Here is an 18,822-nt window from a genome sequence, read left to right on the forward strand (position 1 = left end):
TGGATCTGCGAAGGAGCCTCCGGCTGGAGGTAGCGACGCTGTTGTTAAACCAGCCTACACTATTCTTATACAAGTGCACAGAGTCACCACAGCTCTTTAGGTGAATCCAATGAATGGCTGAGCGCTGCCTCTGATTGGCTAAGAAATGTGACCAATCACAGGCAGCGCTCAGCTGTCATTCAATGAATGGCTGAGCGCTGCCTGTGATTGGCTGAGCGTTCAGCCAATGAGACCCAACACTTTCTGGATGCAGGGATTTTTTTTACAGCATCTAGGGATGATTTTCAGGGAAGGGCTTATATTTCAAGCCATTCCCCAAAAATCACTGCAGGGGCTGCCTGCATCCCATTGCTTTCAATGGAGCTGCTGCAGTGCTGGCCCTATTGAAAGCAATGGGAGAACATTGTGGTCCTCTGCCACAGCTGTGGCAGGGGATGAAGGAATACCCTGTCACAGCTGTGGCAGAGGTTGACGATCTTCTCCATATGTTTTCAATGGGCACGGAGGTACGTTCAGGCGCATTTCGCACATCCGTGCAGCACTTTTTTTTTTTTTGCGCGCATACATACGCAAAACCAGTAGCTCGCCTGATTGGGCCCTAAAGGGTTATTCCTGGCATTCTTCACCTCTGGATAAGTCATCAGTAGTTGATCAATAGAGACCCACCGCTTGGGATCCCCGTCCATTAGCTGATTTTCTCAGTGGGCAGGATGTTGTCGTCAGCGGTCAGGGCAGGAAGTGAAATCAATGGGAGCGCTGCCTCCTATTACACTTCCTGCTCCTCATTATGGCTAGGACCGGATGTCCTGTCTGTAATGGGGAGCAGGAAGTGTAATAGCAGCGTGGCGCTCCCACTGATTTCAATGGGAATGAAGCCGCGGTGCTGCCACTTCCTACCCTGACAATGACGTCCACACCGCTGCACTGACAGACAGCCGGACGGTCACCTGATGGACGGGGATCCTGATCAACCACTGCCAGAAATAACCCTTTAAATATTCACGTGCAGGGTTTTTATTTTATTTTTTTGGCCAGTCATTCGGGTTGCGGTTATTTACCGGCTCGCCATACATGCGGAGGCTTCATACCACCAACTATTTGCATAGACTTGCTCCACAGCATTGATAAACTTGCTTTATTACTGCAGAGGCATTGAAATTCTTGGCGCCGGTGATATCAGCCAACTGATGTGTAAACAGCGGTAGTCTTCACCTTTCTTTATATTCATATGACTATGGGTGGAGTTGGGCATCGAGAGATGAAAACCGGCTTTTTAATTTGCGGCGATCTTCTTCTTTCACAGCCGCCCTCTCAGTATGCGCCGGCACGTGTTCGCCTACTGTTCCAGTGTACATAAGGAAATTGATCATCGGTCTTGGGATGCTTTACCATTGATAAGTGTCTTTGTAAAATGACCCATCTGTGTTTCCATAGAAACAAGTGGCTGACATACAGTTCCCTCTTGTACTTCGCTGGCAGAAGTGCTGAAGAAGGGCGGTGAGAAGCCGTCATGAAGCCTGACTGACAGACAGCTGGAGTGTTCTGCTTCACCGTCTCTTCTAAGCTCCGCTTTAATGTCCTCCCCGCCTAGGTTGTAAAACAATGTATCCCTGTGCCATGGGCATCTTTATACTGTCAGGGTTTAATATGTCTCCACTGTTCATATATGGATGGGATTCTGTACAAAGCTGTGTGTGCATACATATTGCAGGCTTTCTTTTTAGTTACCCATCTTTTGCAATCCCTTCATATATACTTTTAATGTAAATTGTAGTTCGTTAAGGGATTCTGTCAGCAGTTGTAATTGTGCAAAACTGCTAATAGTGCTATGTAAGGTAGGGGGGATTAACCCTTTGCAATCCAATTTTGGATTCAGGGTTTCCTAGGGGGCTTTTTTCTTTCTGCCATTATACAATGGTGCCATCTGCTGGCTAGAGCCAGTACTGAGGTATGGGACATGCTGGAGAGGCCCCCAACAACAGAGCGGCCAGTAATATACAGTACGAATACCCTGCCGGACGTCTTCCGACATCGGAGCTGTGTAGCCTTCTATCAGAATGTCTTTAGACGTCAGACAGTGGATTGGAAAGGGTTAAAGAGGCACTAACTTTTCAGACAACTTATGCTCAACTATTAGCTTGTGGTGTTAGTCTCATCGTTTCTGTAATATACTTGCCGTAAAGATTCTCACCACTGTAAATCACGTTGCAAGTGGCTGCTTCCAGCTGCTCTACAATCCACTGTCTGTCGTTGGGTACAGAGCTTCTGTAGTAACAAAGACACAGGAATGTTTTCCTAGCAATGGAGGGAGAGGCTGTCTTCACAGGGGCACGCCCGTACACTCAGAGGCTGCAAGCTAAAAGCCTATTTAGACCCAACCATTCTCGCTGAAAAATCGTTCAAGGCGTCTTTTGAGAGAGAATCGTTGGGTCTAACTTCACAGACATCGTGCAGTTTTCGTTAATGAGTCATTCATTGTTCTCTTACAGCTAGCTGAAAGAGAATGATGAGCTTTATCAGTGCCGCACGCTGAGTTCTCAGCGGGATACCGCTGATACTATTGTTTCAGCTGGTATCCCGCTCAGAGAACACATGCAGAGTATGAAGAAGACAGCGCTCCAGCTGTGTTCTGCATACCCCGCTCAGAGCGCTTAGCTGTAAACTAGCTGTGTGCTCCGAGAACACAGCAGCTGTATACAGAAGAAAAGAGGTCTTGCTTGTCTCCTGCATACCCCGCTCGATGCGCTCAGCTGTATACCAGCTGTGCGCTCCAAGAAGACAACCGCTATATGCAGAAGATAGCAGTCCCGCTTGTCTTCTGCATACTGGGTGAGCCTTCATTTACACACTTATGCAAAGTGAACGCTCGAAACTGTCACTCACACTGCCCTTTGAGTGAATTGTGAGCAATCATCTTGCCGTGTAAATGCACACAACGATTATCGCACAAAAGATGTCTTTTGAGCGAGAATCGTTGTGTCTAAATGGGCCTTTACAGATCTGCAGACAGTGTGATAATGATCTTCACAATCTTTCCATCTTCTGGGTGTGTGTCTGCCTATGTGTACACATATTATATTGCGTTTTACTCACCATTTGGTCAAAATCCCCGAATAGTCATAGGAGAACAAGGGGGCAGGCATTCATATTCTGCCTCTCTGGACCAGAGACATTACAATGCAGCATGGGAAGTCAGGGCAAGGGAGTGCAGTACAGTGAACTACTGGCAGAATGTTAGACTTGCTACACGCCCCCTGCATGAACACAGATTCCAAACAGCAGGGCAGCAGAAAATGGGGAGATCACCTGCAAATCAGAACTTACAGGCATGAAACAGGGTGCAAACCACAGCAGATTACAGGGTAAGAAGAACGTGGGGTATTGTAGAAAACTTGTTGAAAACTCAGGTATGCTTTAAACATACTCGTGATGTCGGTTTTATTAGCAGCAGGCCTCAGAAAATTAAGTTTTATTTACTCGCTCGCCACTCTGGCAAGTTCCCCTTTAAAAAAATCGTAACTCCTTTATTTATCCGTCGACTTCGCTGTATAAGGGCTTGTTTTTTGCGGGACGAGTTGTAGTTTACAATGCTATTTAATGTACCATATAATGGTACTCGAGCGAGTAGTGCCTTAGCCGAGTATCTCCCCGCTCGTCTCTAAAGATTCAGGGGCCGGAAGCAGCCGAGGAGTAGGGAGGAACGGAGGGGAGATCTCTCTCTCCCTCTCTCCCCCCCCACTCCCCACCGCAACTCACCTGTCACCTGCGCCAGCCCCCGACTTTTTAGAGACAAGCGGGGAGATACTCGGCTAAGGCACTACTCGCTCATCTCTATTTACTAGCTGATTTCAAGAAGGAGCAAAACTATTTTCATCTTTTTTTTCTTAAATTTCAAGTCAATCTTTGAACGCGCGACTCTGGAGGAACCACATAATGTAGTGTGAAGGACTGGATCAGATTCCGATGGGGTGAACTTGCTCTGGGAATCTCACAAGATAGGATCCAAGCCGGTCTTCATGCTGTAATACGATCATGTATACGAGCCGTGTGTCCAGTGAGTTATGCAGAAGGGCTTTGTGTAAATCTTGGTATCGTGGTTTTCGGACCATAAGATGCACCCAAGTTTTACTGAAAAGAAAGCGAGAAAAAAATATTTCAAACCAAACGGTGTGCAAAAATGTTTAATAGAGTAGACCCTGTTATGGGGATGTCTGCGTCCGACACTCCTGGTATATAGGCACATGGTGGTCTTCACTGCACAATATATGTAGATATTAAGGAGTGAGCTATCTGTACATTGGATATTACACCGGTTCTCTCTTCTATAACTCGCTTGTCTACTAAGTACATGGAGCAGCAGTGTAACGTCAGGAGGACTTGTATTATAATGGCTCCTATTGTTATATACACCGGCCAATCAGGGGATGTTGTGGGGCAAAATAGAGAAAAATGTGGGACTGATTGCAGATTGACAGACCGCAGAGCCCGTTCACTGCCGCTCTGTGTATTACATTCCAAGATGATGGAAGTGGGATTAAAAGATGACATAAGTGGCTGGAAGACAGGACAGAGAAATGAAGCGGAGGATTTTCAGTGCAGAGAGACCCCTCCTAATCCAGCAAGGCAACAAAACTCCAATTACTGAGAGGGATCCGTCCTGACTCGCATCCCCTCTCCCCGCAGCCTCCACATTGTTGTCCGGACTACAGCGGACCCAACAGGACACACTGAGAGATACGAGCCCATCTCAGAAGGTGATCCGCTATACAAGATCTCCTGCTCTCCCTGAAAGAAGAGAAATAAACAACTTTTAGATACATTCACAACATAAGAGGCACAGAGACTTAACATTTCTGTGCATCTTATAGTCAGAGAGGTGCAGCACATACTCTACAGCAGTGGCCCTCAACCATTGGCTCGGGAGCCACATGTAGCTCACAACCCTTTGCTATGCGCCTTGCCATGGGAGTCCTGAATTATGTACTGGCAATGGACGTTAATGCAGACATATCCCAGACACCAAACAGTACCGCTAGCAATTTGGGGCACAACAGATGTCACACATGGTCAAAGATGGCACTACGGGCTCGCTACATGGCATCCTCATGTAAGTGAATGCGGTCGCAATGCAGGGTATCGCAACCCAACGACCGCAAGAAATCCAAACCGGATGAATGTCTTGCCACTGTTGGATCACCATCTCTGTATACAAGACCTTCCGGCTGGGGGTAAGCCGGTCTTCTCGGGAAATGCTCTTGCTTTGAGGATGATTAACCATTCGGTCGTTGCCGACTCCGCCATTTTCCATCCAGTTTATGACTCTCAGGAGGAAGCAGACGAGGGACCCCAAGCTTTTAGGCATTAACCCTTTCCAATCCAATTTGTATCCTGATTTTCCTAGGGGGCTCACTCTTTTTCTGTCATTAACAATGCCGGTATCTGCTGGCTAAAGCCAGTACTGCATGAGCTGACACGTTGGATAGGCTCCGACAGCAGAGAGGCTGGCAATATACAGTAAGAGAACCCCGACGGACGTCTTCCAACAATCAGAGCTGCACAGCCTTAAATCATAAAGTCTTTAGATGTCAGACAGTGGATTGGAAAGGGTTAACTCTGGAGCCGATATCCCAAGTCTTTAGGACTTTTTGCTTTGAAATGTAAATGGATGTAAATAAGCACTTTAATTTCTTAACGCTACAGTCCCGGTGTGACAGACGGGCGAGTCCCGGTTAGGGAGTCATGGAAGAAAACTGCAGGCGTGATTATTTGTATCGGATCGCTAAACAGGCCACTCAGGTACGGCATAACAAGTGGCGGAGCCGTTCACCTCCCCTTATAATTATACCCCATTAGCCCAGCACACGAGCGCCCCTGCCCCTCCGCCGCGGCAGCGCCAACTGGGTGGGTTTGATAAGGCCTTTTGGAGACGGCAGATCCTACATACATGACAAAAAAAGGAACATTTTAATACTGCAGACTTAAGCGGAAAACCCTAATCGAGCTCTGTTACTCCAGTCAGACGCACTCAGCTCAATTATACATGAACACATGAAAGAAGAAGCCGAAGACGCGAAGTGCACAATCAGCGGGATAAATGGCGCGGACATTACTCCGGCAGCCGCTCAGTCACTGCATTACACATCAGGTTTAATGTGCTTTTGCCTCTTCATTACATCGATGCTTTTCAGTGAATGGCGTTTTTTTTTTTTATCAGGAACCAACAACATTGGGAAAAGAAAGAAACAATTAAATGATAGGACTTGAGGCGCGGGGCGGCCGCTCCTTGGAAGTCTGTTTATCTGACAGCGTTCATTTTCTACCTAATGAAAAGCGAAAAAGTCGTCAAAGCTACAATCCATAAACATGTCCAGTAAATAAGTGTATAGCATCTCCCCGAGGCTTCATAATAATAGAAAATATTAATATCCCCTGAGTAGTATGAATAAATTAAAGGGCAGCCAAAAAAATATTACATTAATATATATATTTATTATATATACTAGTACTTATTAGGAAATTATAGTACCAGTGCTTCTGGTGGTGCAATGCGCCACACAGCTCTGCTACATGCACGTCACACACACAGCTGTAGTACATGCCATGCGCTTGACAGACACTGCTCTGCTACATGACATGCCGGTCACAGGCGCAGCTCTGCTACATGACATGCGCCTGACAGACATGACATGTGCATGGTACAAACACAGGTCTGCTACATTATATGCTCGTAACAGACACAGCTGTGCCGCAGTACATGCGCATGTTACAAACTCAGCTCTGCTACATGACCTGGGCATCACAGAAACAGCTTTGGTGAATGACGTGCATGGTACAAACACAGCTCTGCTACATTACATGCGTGCGACAGACACAGCTGTGCCATAGTACACGCGCATGTTACAAACTCAACCCTGCTACATGACATGCGCATTGCAAACACAGCTGTGCTACATGACATACATCCATGTTGACTATACACATTACACGTAAAGCACATTAGAAAAAACAGCCACTCGCAGCTCTACTACATTTAGGGCTCATGTCCACCGGCGGGTTTGAATTCTGGGATCCGCGTACGGCACCCACACAGATGATCTGGAGTTTTCCAGCACTTGGATAAGGATGAACTTTTCTTAGAATAGGTCATCAATACCCAATCAGTAGCGGTCTGCTGCTCAAGATTCCCCGTCAATCAGTTGTTTGTAGTGGCCGCGGTGCTCCAGTGAGCGTCACAGCCACTTCACCACTTCACAGGCACAGTGCCGTACATTTCATAGTGGCTGTGCCTGGTATAGCAGCTCAATCCTATTCACATGAATGGGACTGAGCTGCTCTTAGGCCATATGACTGCCAGGCAGGGAACCTCCTCCGATTAAATCGTTGATCTATCCTGACGATATGTCATCAATAGTTTAGCTTCGGAAAACCCCTTTAATGGCTCAGAGTACTGCGCTCGAGCCTATTCTATACTTTCAAAAGAGTTTCCAACTTAGTTTTCTGGGCTCATTGACTTTGTTGTAGAAAAAAAAAGTATACCGTGCGATTTCCTTTTTTGGGGGGGGGGAGGTGGGGAGGGGGTGTTGGCGGTAGTTCACTATATAGGAAAATACAGTCTACTGCACTTTTCGGAGCAGTAGAAAAAGTGGTGCGCTAACAGAGGCCAATAGAACATTGTTTTGGCATCCGTCACATGAACAGAGCCCTCTGGATGCCTGGAGATTGTGCCCCGCATTCGTGCAGAAGCCATTTACCGGAGGATACCAGATGCACAGTCTTCTCTTCAAAAACTGTTAAATGTCAGCGGAGGAGATGGCGGTATTGATGCAAAGCAGCTGAGCCGCAGCGTAAATATCACCGAGTGACTCTGAAACACACTGATTGGTGTTCGTCTTCTGCGGCTGTGTTTTCTCTCCATTGTAAAGAATAGATGCCCGTCTATCGATGGCACTGGGGGCTCTCGGTGCGGGACGCATCGCCCAGTGGATCAAACGAGCGAAAGTGAACGATAATCATTCCATCTAAACGCAGCCGACGACCGAAAAGCCATCATAGCGTTCGGTTTAAGCAGCGCTCGTTCAGTCGTTCTCAGTCGCTTATACCGCGATGACGTCACTCGTTCGCTCAATCGTGTTTTCATCGGAGTTGCGCTTTAGTTATTCCGCCATCTGGTCTTATCATCCTTTATATTAGCCTACATGAAGACTTGTCCTGTTGGCTCTGGCTATCTGTCGGTTCCTAGTCGTACCAATTTTTGTGTTTGTTGTATTAATAAAGTTGTGCAAAAGTTTTTCGTTTTTTTCCCCCCTAAGTTATGGTGGTGTTAGAGAAGATGACATATATTTTTTTCTTTACACTCACCTACCCCATGCCCGCCCCTGAAAATGGCACACGGCACTCTTTTCACAATGCTGTCCCTGCCCTCCCATAGACTCATATGGGGGTATAAAAAAATACATCACCTGGCCCACTGTCACCCTCCCTAACAACACCATAACTTAGGGGGGAAAAAAACAAAAAACTTTTACACAGCTTTATTAATACAACAAACACAATAATTGGCATCGCCTAGAACCCTCTCACCTTCCTTAATGGCACCATAACTTAGTTTATGGTGCTGTAGTGAGGTGATAGGTTCCCTTTAAAGGGGTCGTCCAGTTGTAAATTATTGATAGTCTACCCACAGGATAGTTCGTCAATAGTAGATCAGTTGTGGTCCATCGGCTGGGACCCTCATGGATCTGCTGTTTGTGCAGTAAACTGATTTCTGCAGGGAGCAGACAGCATCGTTCATACTGTAGTGGCCAGGCTTGGTATTGCAGGGCAAGTGCCATTTCATTTCAACAGACCCCCGCCGATCTATTATTGATGATCTATGCCAAGGACAGGCTATCAATACTTAAGAACTGGACAATCCCCTTTAACCCCTATAAACCGGTCATCTGATTACACGGTGCAATGGGATCCCCATCTATAATACCTGCTCTCCCTTTTTTGCTGCCATTCCTCCTATATGGGATTGTGAAGGCTCGATCAGATGTTTCCAGAAATGTAACTTTTATTTCTGATCCCTTTTTCACTTTGCTTTGTTCTGAACATTCTATGATGATGGCTACATGTAAGTAAAGAGGTCCTATACAAAGGACTTGACCTCGCTCCCAGTGAATGCCGCACGTGTGGTGGGTTTTAAAAGAAGGCTGGTATATAATGGGCACACGTAATGCAAGGAGGTTATACAGACGGGGTTGCAGTTCATCTGTTTGTGTTTTTCTCTTTTTCTCTATTGCCTTTATTCTCCGGATTGCCTTTGTTCTGCATGATGCAACCAGGCAATTACTTTACAGTGTTCCTATTATGGCTTTAATATCAAGGACTCTCAGTAGCTTCTCTCTGCATAGCCTGCCTGACGGCGTGTCTACAGATGACATCTCAGCAATAAAGCTTGCTAATATTTGAATACATCGTGTCGGAATACGTTTTGACTCACGCAAACTTTTTTTTGCTTTGACTTTCAGAAACTTGTAGTGGAACAACTTAGGAAGAATCTCATCATTAAACAGGAACTCCCGGACAACAAACTTCTTATCCAGCCTCTTCTTCAGCTAGAAAGCAAACCGCCAACACCACAAGTGCAGCAGCAGCCACATCAGATACAACTACAGCAACTCCAACCACAGTCAGTGTCACAGGCATCTACATCACCTCTTCCAGGCCTGAGTGGCACACAGGTGAGTGCGTATACCTGCCAGGTTAAAGGGCATGTCTCATCACACCACGCCTTAAATCGGCAAGCCACCCTCTCCCACAAAGCTGTATGAGTGGCGTATATACGCGCCTTTGCGAAGCGACAGCGCTGGAAATTTCCCGTAAATGGATGTAAACTTATGTCCTATGGATGAGCCCGTGCCATTCGCGGCAGGCCCCCCCCCCCCCCAGGTCCCCAGCTGCAACAGTGAGGATCGGTGAGAGAACCAATCCCAGCTTTTAACCACTTATATGCCGTGATCAAGATGTTAATCCCCACATGTAAAGAGTTCTCAGAGGGAGGGCACATCCTCTGTGAAATCATCAGTCCTCTGCCATGTAATCACGAAGGGTTGCCATGGTACTACAATGGTGTCCAGGTTTGCCATGGCCTATGATCGGTATGAGTAGCAATAATGCAGTGCAGTACAGAAGTACTGCCCTGTATTATTAGTGCAATCATGGCATTGCAGGTTCAAGTTCCTTACAGGTACATAAAAAAATGGTAAAAAGAATTGAAGAAAACTATTCTGTTTAACTCTTTTTATTAGGTTTTATAAATAATACAAAGTACAAAATACAATAAGCAAAAACACTTCACAGCATATTGAAGTCATACAAATCTCTATCGCTGTATCGCCCTGGTATAAGTTGTTGTTTTTTTGGGTTTTTTTGTGAAGAAAATCCCCTTTTTGTACACTTACCCCTCTTTGTTTAAAAAATGTAAAAAAATAAAATACCCACATGTTTGGTATGGTCTAGAGATGAGCGAGCGTACTCGCTAAGGGTGGATTCAGACGACCGTATATCGGCTCGGTTTTCACGCCGAGCCGATATACGTCGTCCTCATCTGCAGGAGGGGGGGAGGATGGAAGAGCCAGGAGCAGGAACTGAGCTCCCACCCCCTCTCTGCCTCCTCTCAGCCCCTCTGCACTATTTGCAATGAAAGGAGGCGGGACGGGGGCAAGGCTAAGTGGCGAGAATTACCCCCGCCCCCGTCCCGCCTCTTCTCATTGCAAATAGTGGAGAGGAGGCAGAGAGGGGGCGGGAGCTCAGAGCACTGCTCCCGACTCTTCCAACCCCCCCCCCCCCCTGCAGAGAGAGACGCAGTATATCGGCTGGGCGTGAAAACCGAGCCGATATACGGTCATCTGAATCCACCCTAAGGCAAATTATTCGAGCGAGTATTGCCATTTTCGAGTACATGCCCGCTCGTGCGAGTACGCTCACTCATCTGTAGTATGGTCGCATCCATAACGACCCGTATAATAAATTAAACACACTTTTTATCCTGCACATCAAACACTATACAAGAAGAGCACAAAAATTGAGCCAAAATGTTTTTTTGCTCACATTGCCCTCCCAAAAAGATGCAATAAAAGTGATGAATAAAGCCATATGTATCCCAAAATGGTACCAATATAAACTGCACCTGGTCATGCAAAACACAAGCTCCCGCAGAGGTCTGTCGTTGGGAAAAATAAAAAGTCACTGCAATGTAGTGATGCAAAAAATATATATTTTCCAGAAAAAAAGATTTTTTTAACTATGGAAAAAACTAAAAAACACTATACATTTTTTGTAGTATCGTAATTATACAAACCCGTATAAAAAATGATCATGTCATTTATGCTGCATGATTCAGGGCTTATTCAGACGACCATATATCGGCGGGTATTCACGCCCGGCCGATATACAGCGCCCCTCTCTGCAGGGGGAGGAGGCTGGAAGAGTCAGGAGCAGTGCACTGAGCTCCCATCCACTCTCCGCCCCTCGGCACTCTTTGCAAATGGAGGGGCGGAGCCAAGTCCCGGAAATTAGCTCCGCCCCACCCCCTCTCATTGCAAATAGTGCCAAGGGGCGGGAAAAAGTTCAATAGAAGCAAAAACGTTTTGTCTTTTGAATAATGTGGATGAAAATCCCTCAAAAATCATTGCGTACTTAGTACTAAAATGGGCCATGTCATTAAGGGGTTAATCCCCTTTTGAAATGAGTGGGGAGTCCCCAGTAATACTGAAATGTTACCTCGCTCCAGTGTTTACGGTATTGTTAAAATAATCTTACAGCAGCCATAAAGCAAGCAACTTTTCTTCATTAACGTAACTTTTTTTTGTCTTTCTCCTCTCACACCTGACCCCCTCGCCTCCACAAGACTGTGGCCACAGCCTCTATGATCACGGCAAAGACTCTACCTCTCGTGTTGAAAGCCGCAGCGGCATCCATGCCCACTTCTGTTATTGGGCAAAGACCAACCATTGCCATGGTGACTGCCATCAACAGCCAGAAAGCAGTCCTAGGCTCGGATGCACAGGGCGGCGCGGTAAACCTGCAGACCTCTAATAAGGTCACCGGTCAGGGAACAGAGACCTTTCAGATACTGGCAAAAAATGCTGTTACTCTGGTGAGCAATCATTCTGCCTCTTTGTGCATATGATATATGTGTATATATTATACGGTCTACTCGCCCGATGGTGGCGCTGTTCGGGAATCTCTAATGTCGCAGGATTTCAATTTTCTATAGCAGGTCCAAGCAACGACGTCTCAGCCTATCAAAGTCCCCCAGTTCATCCCGCCCCCACGGCTCACGCCTCGTCCAACATTTCTTCCACAAGTGAGTAAATTCACCACCTGCTGTTTTTGGCATTTAAATGTCATTAGAATTCTGAGTGCATCTAAAATAAAAGATGAAGCAACTCTAAGAAAAGAGAAAATGCATTCTCTACTGAATGTACATGTCACCGAGATCAGACTTTACAGACATAGGAGCCGGAATAACAAGACGGTGGGATATTTTTAATCCAAACTATTTTTGCAGAATCGTTTCATCTCCTGTTTTAGACTTTCTTTTTAGGAATACAAGTTCAAAAGCTTTGGTCGCAAATACATAAAAATCCTTTTAGACTGTATATTTCAATTTAAAGGGGATGTCCAGTTTTAAGGACAGGCCATCATTAGTAGATCGACAGGGATCCACCGCCTACGATCTCTGCCGAGCAGCTGTTTGCCAAACTGTCGAGCTCATGCACTGTGCTGATTTCTGCAGGAAGTAAGACACCTCCATTCTCACTGCAGTGGCCAGGCCTAGTATTACAGGAAAAGTTCCCATTCACTTTAATGAAAACTTAATCTGTAATACCAAGACTGGCCACTGCAGTGAGAATGGAGCTGTCTGTTTCCTGCTACGTTTACAATCACACTGGCCCAGCGAATAGCTGATTGTGGGGGTTCCAGGTAGCAGACAACCGCTGATCATCTATTGATGACTTTTCCTGCGGATAGGCCCTCAATAGTTTACAACTGGACAACTCTTTTAAATATACTTAGGTTATTAAAAACCTACTCAGAAAACTGCCTTCAGGCTATATTTACTTGGGCGGATTTTCTACGGATTTTGGGCCAAATTTACAGCTACTGTTGCAGATTCACTGCAGATTTCAGCCTTTACATTGAAGTATGTTGGCCGAAATCTGCAGTGCGTCTAGTCGTAAAGTTGATGTGCTGCAGACATAAAATGCGGTCAATTTCTGCACGGATTTTGGGTGGATTTTTTTTCGCAGTGTGTGGATAAGATTTTTTTGTGCAAAGGTTCCGCATGGAAAATCTGCGGCAAATCCACCCTGTGTGAGCACGGCCCCAGGCTGTATATGCACTGGTGAGTGTGATATTAGTCTGAGAAATTTGGACCCACGTCGTACTTGCAAACCTGCCAATTTCTAGGCAAGTGCGATGCGTTTTGTAAGATTTGCACACACAAAATTTTCTTCACAACTTTCCTGTTGTCAGAAGTCCTTCTAACTTTACTCATTTCCTCATTATGTCTGATTGTTACTAATTTAATTTATTTTTGTCATTTTTAATATTAGGTGCGGCCAAAGCCAGCTGCGCAAAACAACATACCGATCGCCCCCGCCCCACCTCCGATGCTGGCAGCTCCACAGCTCATCCAGCGGCCAGTTATGCTTACCACAAAACTGACGTCGACATCTCAGAACTCTATCCATCCTGTGCGCATTGTGAATGGACAACCCACAGCCATTTCCAAAGCCTTCCCTACAGCACAGCTCACCAGTATCGTGATAGCTGCACCGGGCACCAGACTCGCAGCTCCACAAACTCTGCAGCTTCCAAAACCAAACCTGGAGAAGCAGGTAACAGCCCTCATTCTTTTGGTCCAAAAAGTAGCATGTGAATAAGGGTGCATACAGACGGTTCCTTGTTTGGCAGAGCTGTGTGTATCGCACCTGTATGACACAGTATTCTCCCCTGGAAGCAGTAAGTAGAATAGCTCCACAATATTGCATGCTATGAAACATGTCACATTTGAGATCGGATGTACAAAGAGGTGCAGTATGAACCCTAAAGTCTGCAAGGACTCCAAGGTGGAGGTCGGGCACACTGGCTGGTTTGGAGCTGGAGAGTTGATGACCACAAAGGAGTCCGGGTTCAAACCCACCTGCAAGTACCTCTAGTGATGGGCCATACCTGCTATAATAGGTCCTATCACAGGAGTGCATCAAGATAGACAGTGGCTTTAATAAACTGTGAAACAAGCCATTGAAACAGTGTCTGAATCTGCTTTATACGATAATTCGGAAGGTGCGCTCTTGTGGTAAACAAACAGTCTGTTGCAAATATAACTGAAGGCGGACCTCCGATTCACGAAGGGTTACTTGGCATCAATCAACAGGTTGATCGACAGTAACAGTTCTTTGTAAGACAAGCAAACAGTCCACAATGTACGAGACTTACAGTAACTAGAGTCCATGTTAGTGACACATTTTACAACACCTCTTAACCAAACACCCTTTTTTAGAAACTTTTTACACCTAGCTAGTTGAAAAGTATTTAAAGGAGCTAAATTGGCGCACAACAGCTGCACTTTCTTTTGGGAGTAGAAGACTTGGAATGCTTTTAGGGCCCGTCCTCACTGCTTCTTTCATGTATGTTTCACGCATGCAAGAAATGTACATGGAAAAAAATTGTGTAAAACGCATGAATTTACTTTTTTAAACTCTTACACGTGGTATATATTTTAATGTGATATTTTTAACGTAAAAGTGTATAATTTAAAGTTTTGTAGTTCAACATTTCTTTGTTCACAAAAACACTTATACGTTAAATGTATGGAAACGTACAGCCATACGTTTCCCATTGGTTACAATGTTAAAAAAAAAATCCTCATACACAATTTTTGCTTGTAGGATCAAAAAGCAAAGTAGACTACTTTTTTCGATCCCACAAAAAAATGGACTGAACCATGTTTTGGGCTAAATGTAGTCACACATGTATATAATTTGACTACATTTACTCCATTATAGGCTATGGATCAGTGAAACGCAAAGTTTTCATCCAATTAGTTATAATAAAAAGTGCAGGTTTCACAGATCACCATATGATGGTGCAGGCGGGCCCTTAAACGGGATGATAGTCGGGCCAGGAATTATCGCTTTTGCGCTTTTACACAGGAGGGATTCATTGTTCACTGAATGGAAGTAGAGCTTATCCGCGATCTCTTCCGGCCGCCCGCCTCCATTCAGCGTAAATAGGCAGTCATTCATAGGTGAATTGCCTGTTTATACACAGTTTAATTATCCTCACCTTCTATGCTCACCTATATAAGATACAGCCCATAAATATACAGTCAGCAGGATAAGCTTTGATCTTCTCTTCTTCTCTATTATAACTGTGTGACAGTAACTGTGATAGGAGTGCCTGTCTTCCCCTCAACACAACTGCTATGGTAGATTCATGTAACAGCATCACACAGACTGAGGCTGGATTCAGACGAACGTATAACGGCTGGGTTTTCACGCCGAGCCGATATACATCGTCTCTCTCTGCAGGGGGGGAGCCTGGAAGAGCCCGCAGCAGTGCTCTGAGCTCCCGCCCCTCTCTGCACTATTTGCAATGGGGAGAGGTGGGGTGGGGGCGGGGCTAATTCTCTGCACTTAGCCCCGCCTCATTTTATTGCAAATAGTGCAGAGGGGGTGGAGAGGAGGCAGAGAGGGGGCGGGAGCTCAGTTCCTGCTCCTGGCTCTTCCATCCCCCCTCCCTGCAGATGAGGACACCGTATATCGGCTCAGCATGAAAACCGAGCCGATATACGTTCGTCTGAATCCACCCTGAGAATTGGACTAGAAAATGAATCCATCACCCTAAGAAGATCTGACCTATCAGAATGAGATCTCATGATCATCTGAGGAAAGAGGCAAAGAAATAACTAACCCAAGTAACACCAGCTCACTCGTATATACTGGGGGATAGCTACATAATCAAAAAATCACTCAGTGGTCCTTTTAATATGTGATGTCTGTTGTTTTGCCCCTAGATAGTTAAAACTCAGGTGGAAACGGAGAAGCCTACTGAAAGCAGTACGACCGTGCAGCCAGCCCCCAAGCCAAAACGAGAGGAAAACCCACAGGTACAAAGTCGTCAAACATTACCATACAACCGGATAACGGGTTTCCTTTCCTTTGCACTGCGCTATGAAATTTAATATTATTTTCTGTTTATTTTAGAAACTTGCCTTCATGGTGTCGCTAGGTCTTGTAACGCACGACCATTTAGAAGGTGAGTATCTGTTTTTCTGCTGCTCGTGTTCATGGATGTTTTGATAACGTCTTCCTGGATCTTCACTGTTCTTTAAATATATTTGTAAATGTATTGAAAGACGTTCTGGTGAACGGCCATGAAAATAATAGTTACATTGGCTCTGTACCATACTCTGCAAAATACGGACCAAATACGCAATAAACCTACCCTTGTCTTAGAGCGGCCTAAAGCCCCATTTACACTGATAGATGATCGCTCAAAAGGCGCTCAAACGATAGTTTGAGTGACACTTTTGAGCGATCATCTTTGCATACTTTATAGTAGCTAAATAGCTACTATAGAATATGCAAGCGGAACGGGACACAGACTCAGGCCACTAATAGAACACTACAGCTGATTTGCATATGCAAAGAGCTGTAGTGTTCTCCACTCTGTCTGCCAGTGTCCCCACTGTGAATTCACAGCAGGACACAGGCAGAGAGAATCTTATCAGTGCTGTCGGCTGATAACAGCCTGCTCCACCGATAAAAGCCCATTTACACTGGACGATTATCACTAAAGATTCGCTAATCGGTAATCGTTTTAGCGATAATCTGTGCGTGTAAATGGACGCGGGACACCCGCATTTCGGGCACTTTTAGGTGATCCTTAAAATCAAGCTCACCTAAAAATCATCGCTCACTTTTATCATTAGTTCTCCACGGGGGAGTGCTGATAGCATTGTTTCCCCTTGGAGAACAAAGGATCTGAGCGCAGATAATAGCCTTGGGCTATTAGGTGCGTTCAGGGAAGGCTTCATTTGCATACATAATTGGTATTTAGGTAGCCGAGTAGCTACTTAAATACCAATTATTTTTTATGCAAAATAATCGTTCAAAGCTATCACTCAAAGTGTTGTTGAGCGATTATCTGTTGGTGTAAATGGGCCTTAACAGCTGATCACTCAATTCTAGCAAGCTAGAATTCAGTGATCAGCGACTCGTTCACGAAAACTGCACAATGTCCCTGCAGTTAGCCGGGACAAGAATCGCTCAAAAGACGGCTTTGAGCGATTTTTGAGCGATTCTCGATGCGTCTAAGGGGGCCTTAACACTGACTATTAGTTAATGCGTCGTATTGTTTTGTCTGACCACAATATTTTTTTGTTTTCTCCAATGCAGAAATTCAAAGTAAACGGCAAGAAAGGAAAAGAAGAACAACAGCAAATCCTGTGTACAGCGGGGCAGTGTTTGAACCAGAGGTGGGCAACTTCTGTGCATCAGTCTGCAGAACTGCATCATTTATGGATTAGCATTTAGATAGCACAGCTGATTCTTGCTAATTTGCATGCAGCCCATCATGGAAGCTTCGTATCCTGGATCTTTCTTTAAAGCAACACTTTAGGCCTGGACAAACAAAGATGGCCGCACCAGCTTCTCTGACTACCTGATGCACATTGTGTATTAGTAGGCATCATTAGTATAAGACACTACACCTGCTTTGATTGATCATTGTTGCCCACATGATCAGTGCTGGCCGGTCAGAGCAGCATGCAGTATCTTAGGGTCCTTTTACACGGGCCAATAAATCGTTCAGATTTGCGCATCCAGTGGGAATCTGAAGGATTATTATCAAGCAGCGTAAATGCAGGCCCCCGACAGAAAGATGAACGAGAGTTTATTCATCTATGAACGACTGTCTGTTTACTATGAATGGAGGCGGGCTAGCTGGCATGATCATCGACCCACTCCGCCTCCATTCATTAGCGACGTTTGTTCCTTCGATGGGACGACCTGTAAGGCATCTGCAGCCAGCAGGTCGTTCTGTGTAAAAGGGCCCTTAGACTAATGATGCATACTATGAACAGTGTGCATCAGGTAGTCAGAGAAGCAGTGCGGCCATCTTTGTTTGTCCAAGATCGGAGGGTTGCTTTAATGTGTGTCACAGACAGAAAATACTACATTTAGGCTCTAACACAAAACACTAATAATAATGGAGGTTAGCTTGGTTTTTTGGATTTTTTTCGCATTGCCAACATGTATTCAGGGTCATCTTTCTGTTTTTTTTTCATATAGTTGGCATGTATTATTGTAATGATGAAACTTTTAGGCTCCTCTCACACATGCATTTAGAAACCATTGCGCAAAACCACAGCATTCGGGTGGATTCAGACGACCGTATACCGGCTCGGTTTTCACGCCGAGCCGATATACGGTGTCCTCATCTGTAGGGGGGGGAGGATGGAAGAGCCAGGAGCAGGATCTGAGCTCCTGCCCCCTCTCTGCCTCCTCTCCGCCCCTCTGCACTATTTGCAATGAAAGGAGGTGGGCTGGGGTAGGGCTAAGTTCTGAGAATTAGCCCCGTCCCGCCTCTCCCCATTGCAAATAGTGCAGAGGGGCGGAGAGGAAGTAGAGAGGGGGCGGGAGCTCAGAGCACTGCTCCTGGCTCTTCCAGCCTCCTCCCCCTGCAGAGAGAGATGACGTATATCGGCTGGGCGTGAAAACCCAGCCGGTATACGGTCGTCCGAATCCAGCATTCTGATGTGATTTT

General features: G+C 45.6%; 1 protein-coding gene across 5 annotated transcripts in view; it reads left to right on the top strand.

The window, feature by feature from the left end:
• PHF21A (PHD finger protein 21A) overlaps nucleotides 1–18,822 on the top strand; it is a 124,509-nt gene that overhangs the window by 74,037 nt on the left and 31,650 nt on the right. For 4 of the 5 annotated variants that reach the window (XM_066583411.1, XM_066583407.1, XM_066583409.1 and 1 more), the window contains exons 5-11: nucleotides 9,513–9,725; nucleotides 11,894–12,142; nucleotides 12,263–12,352; nucleotides 13,605–13,889; nucleotides 16,070–16,162; nucleotides 16,260–16,311; nucleotides 17,454–17,533. In XM_066583411.1, the coding sequence (XP_066439508.1) occupies nucleotides 9,513–9,725; nucleotides 11,894–12,142; nucleotides 12,263–12,352; nucleotides 13,605–13,889; nucleotides 16,070–16,162; nucleotides 16,260–16,311; nucleotides 17,454–17,533 (1,062 nt within the window). The remainder of the gene's footprint in view (nucleotides 1–9,512; nucleotides 9,726–11,893; nucleotides 12,143–12,262; nucleotides 12,353–13,604; nucleotides 13,890–16,069; nucleotides 16,163–16,259; nucleotides 16,312–17,453; nucleotides 17,534–18,822) is intronic. The other variant, XM_066583408.1, reaches the window with a different exon arrangement.

The sequence above is a fragment of the Eleutherodactylus coqui genome, chromosome 11 (assembly GCF_035609145.1).
Source record: "Eleutherodactylus coqui strain aEleCoq1 chromosome 11, aEleCoq1.hap1, whole genome shotgun sequence".
In the NCBI taxonomy this organism is placed as follows: Eukaryota; Metazoa; Chordata; class Amphibia; order Anura; family Eleutherodactylidae; genus Eleutherodactylus; species Eleutherodactylus coqui.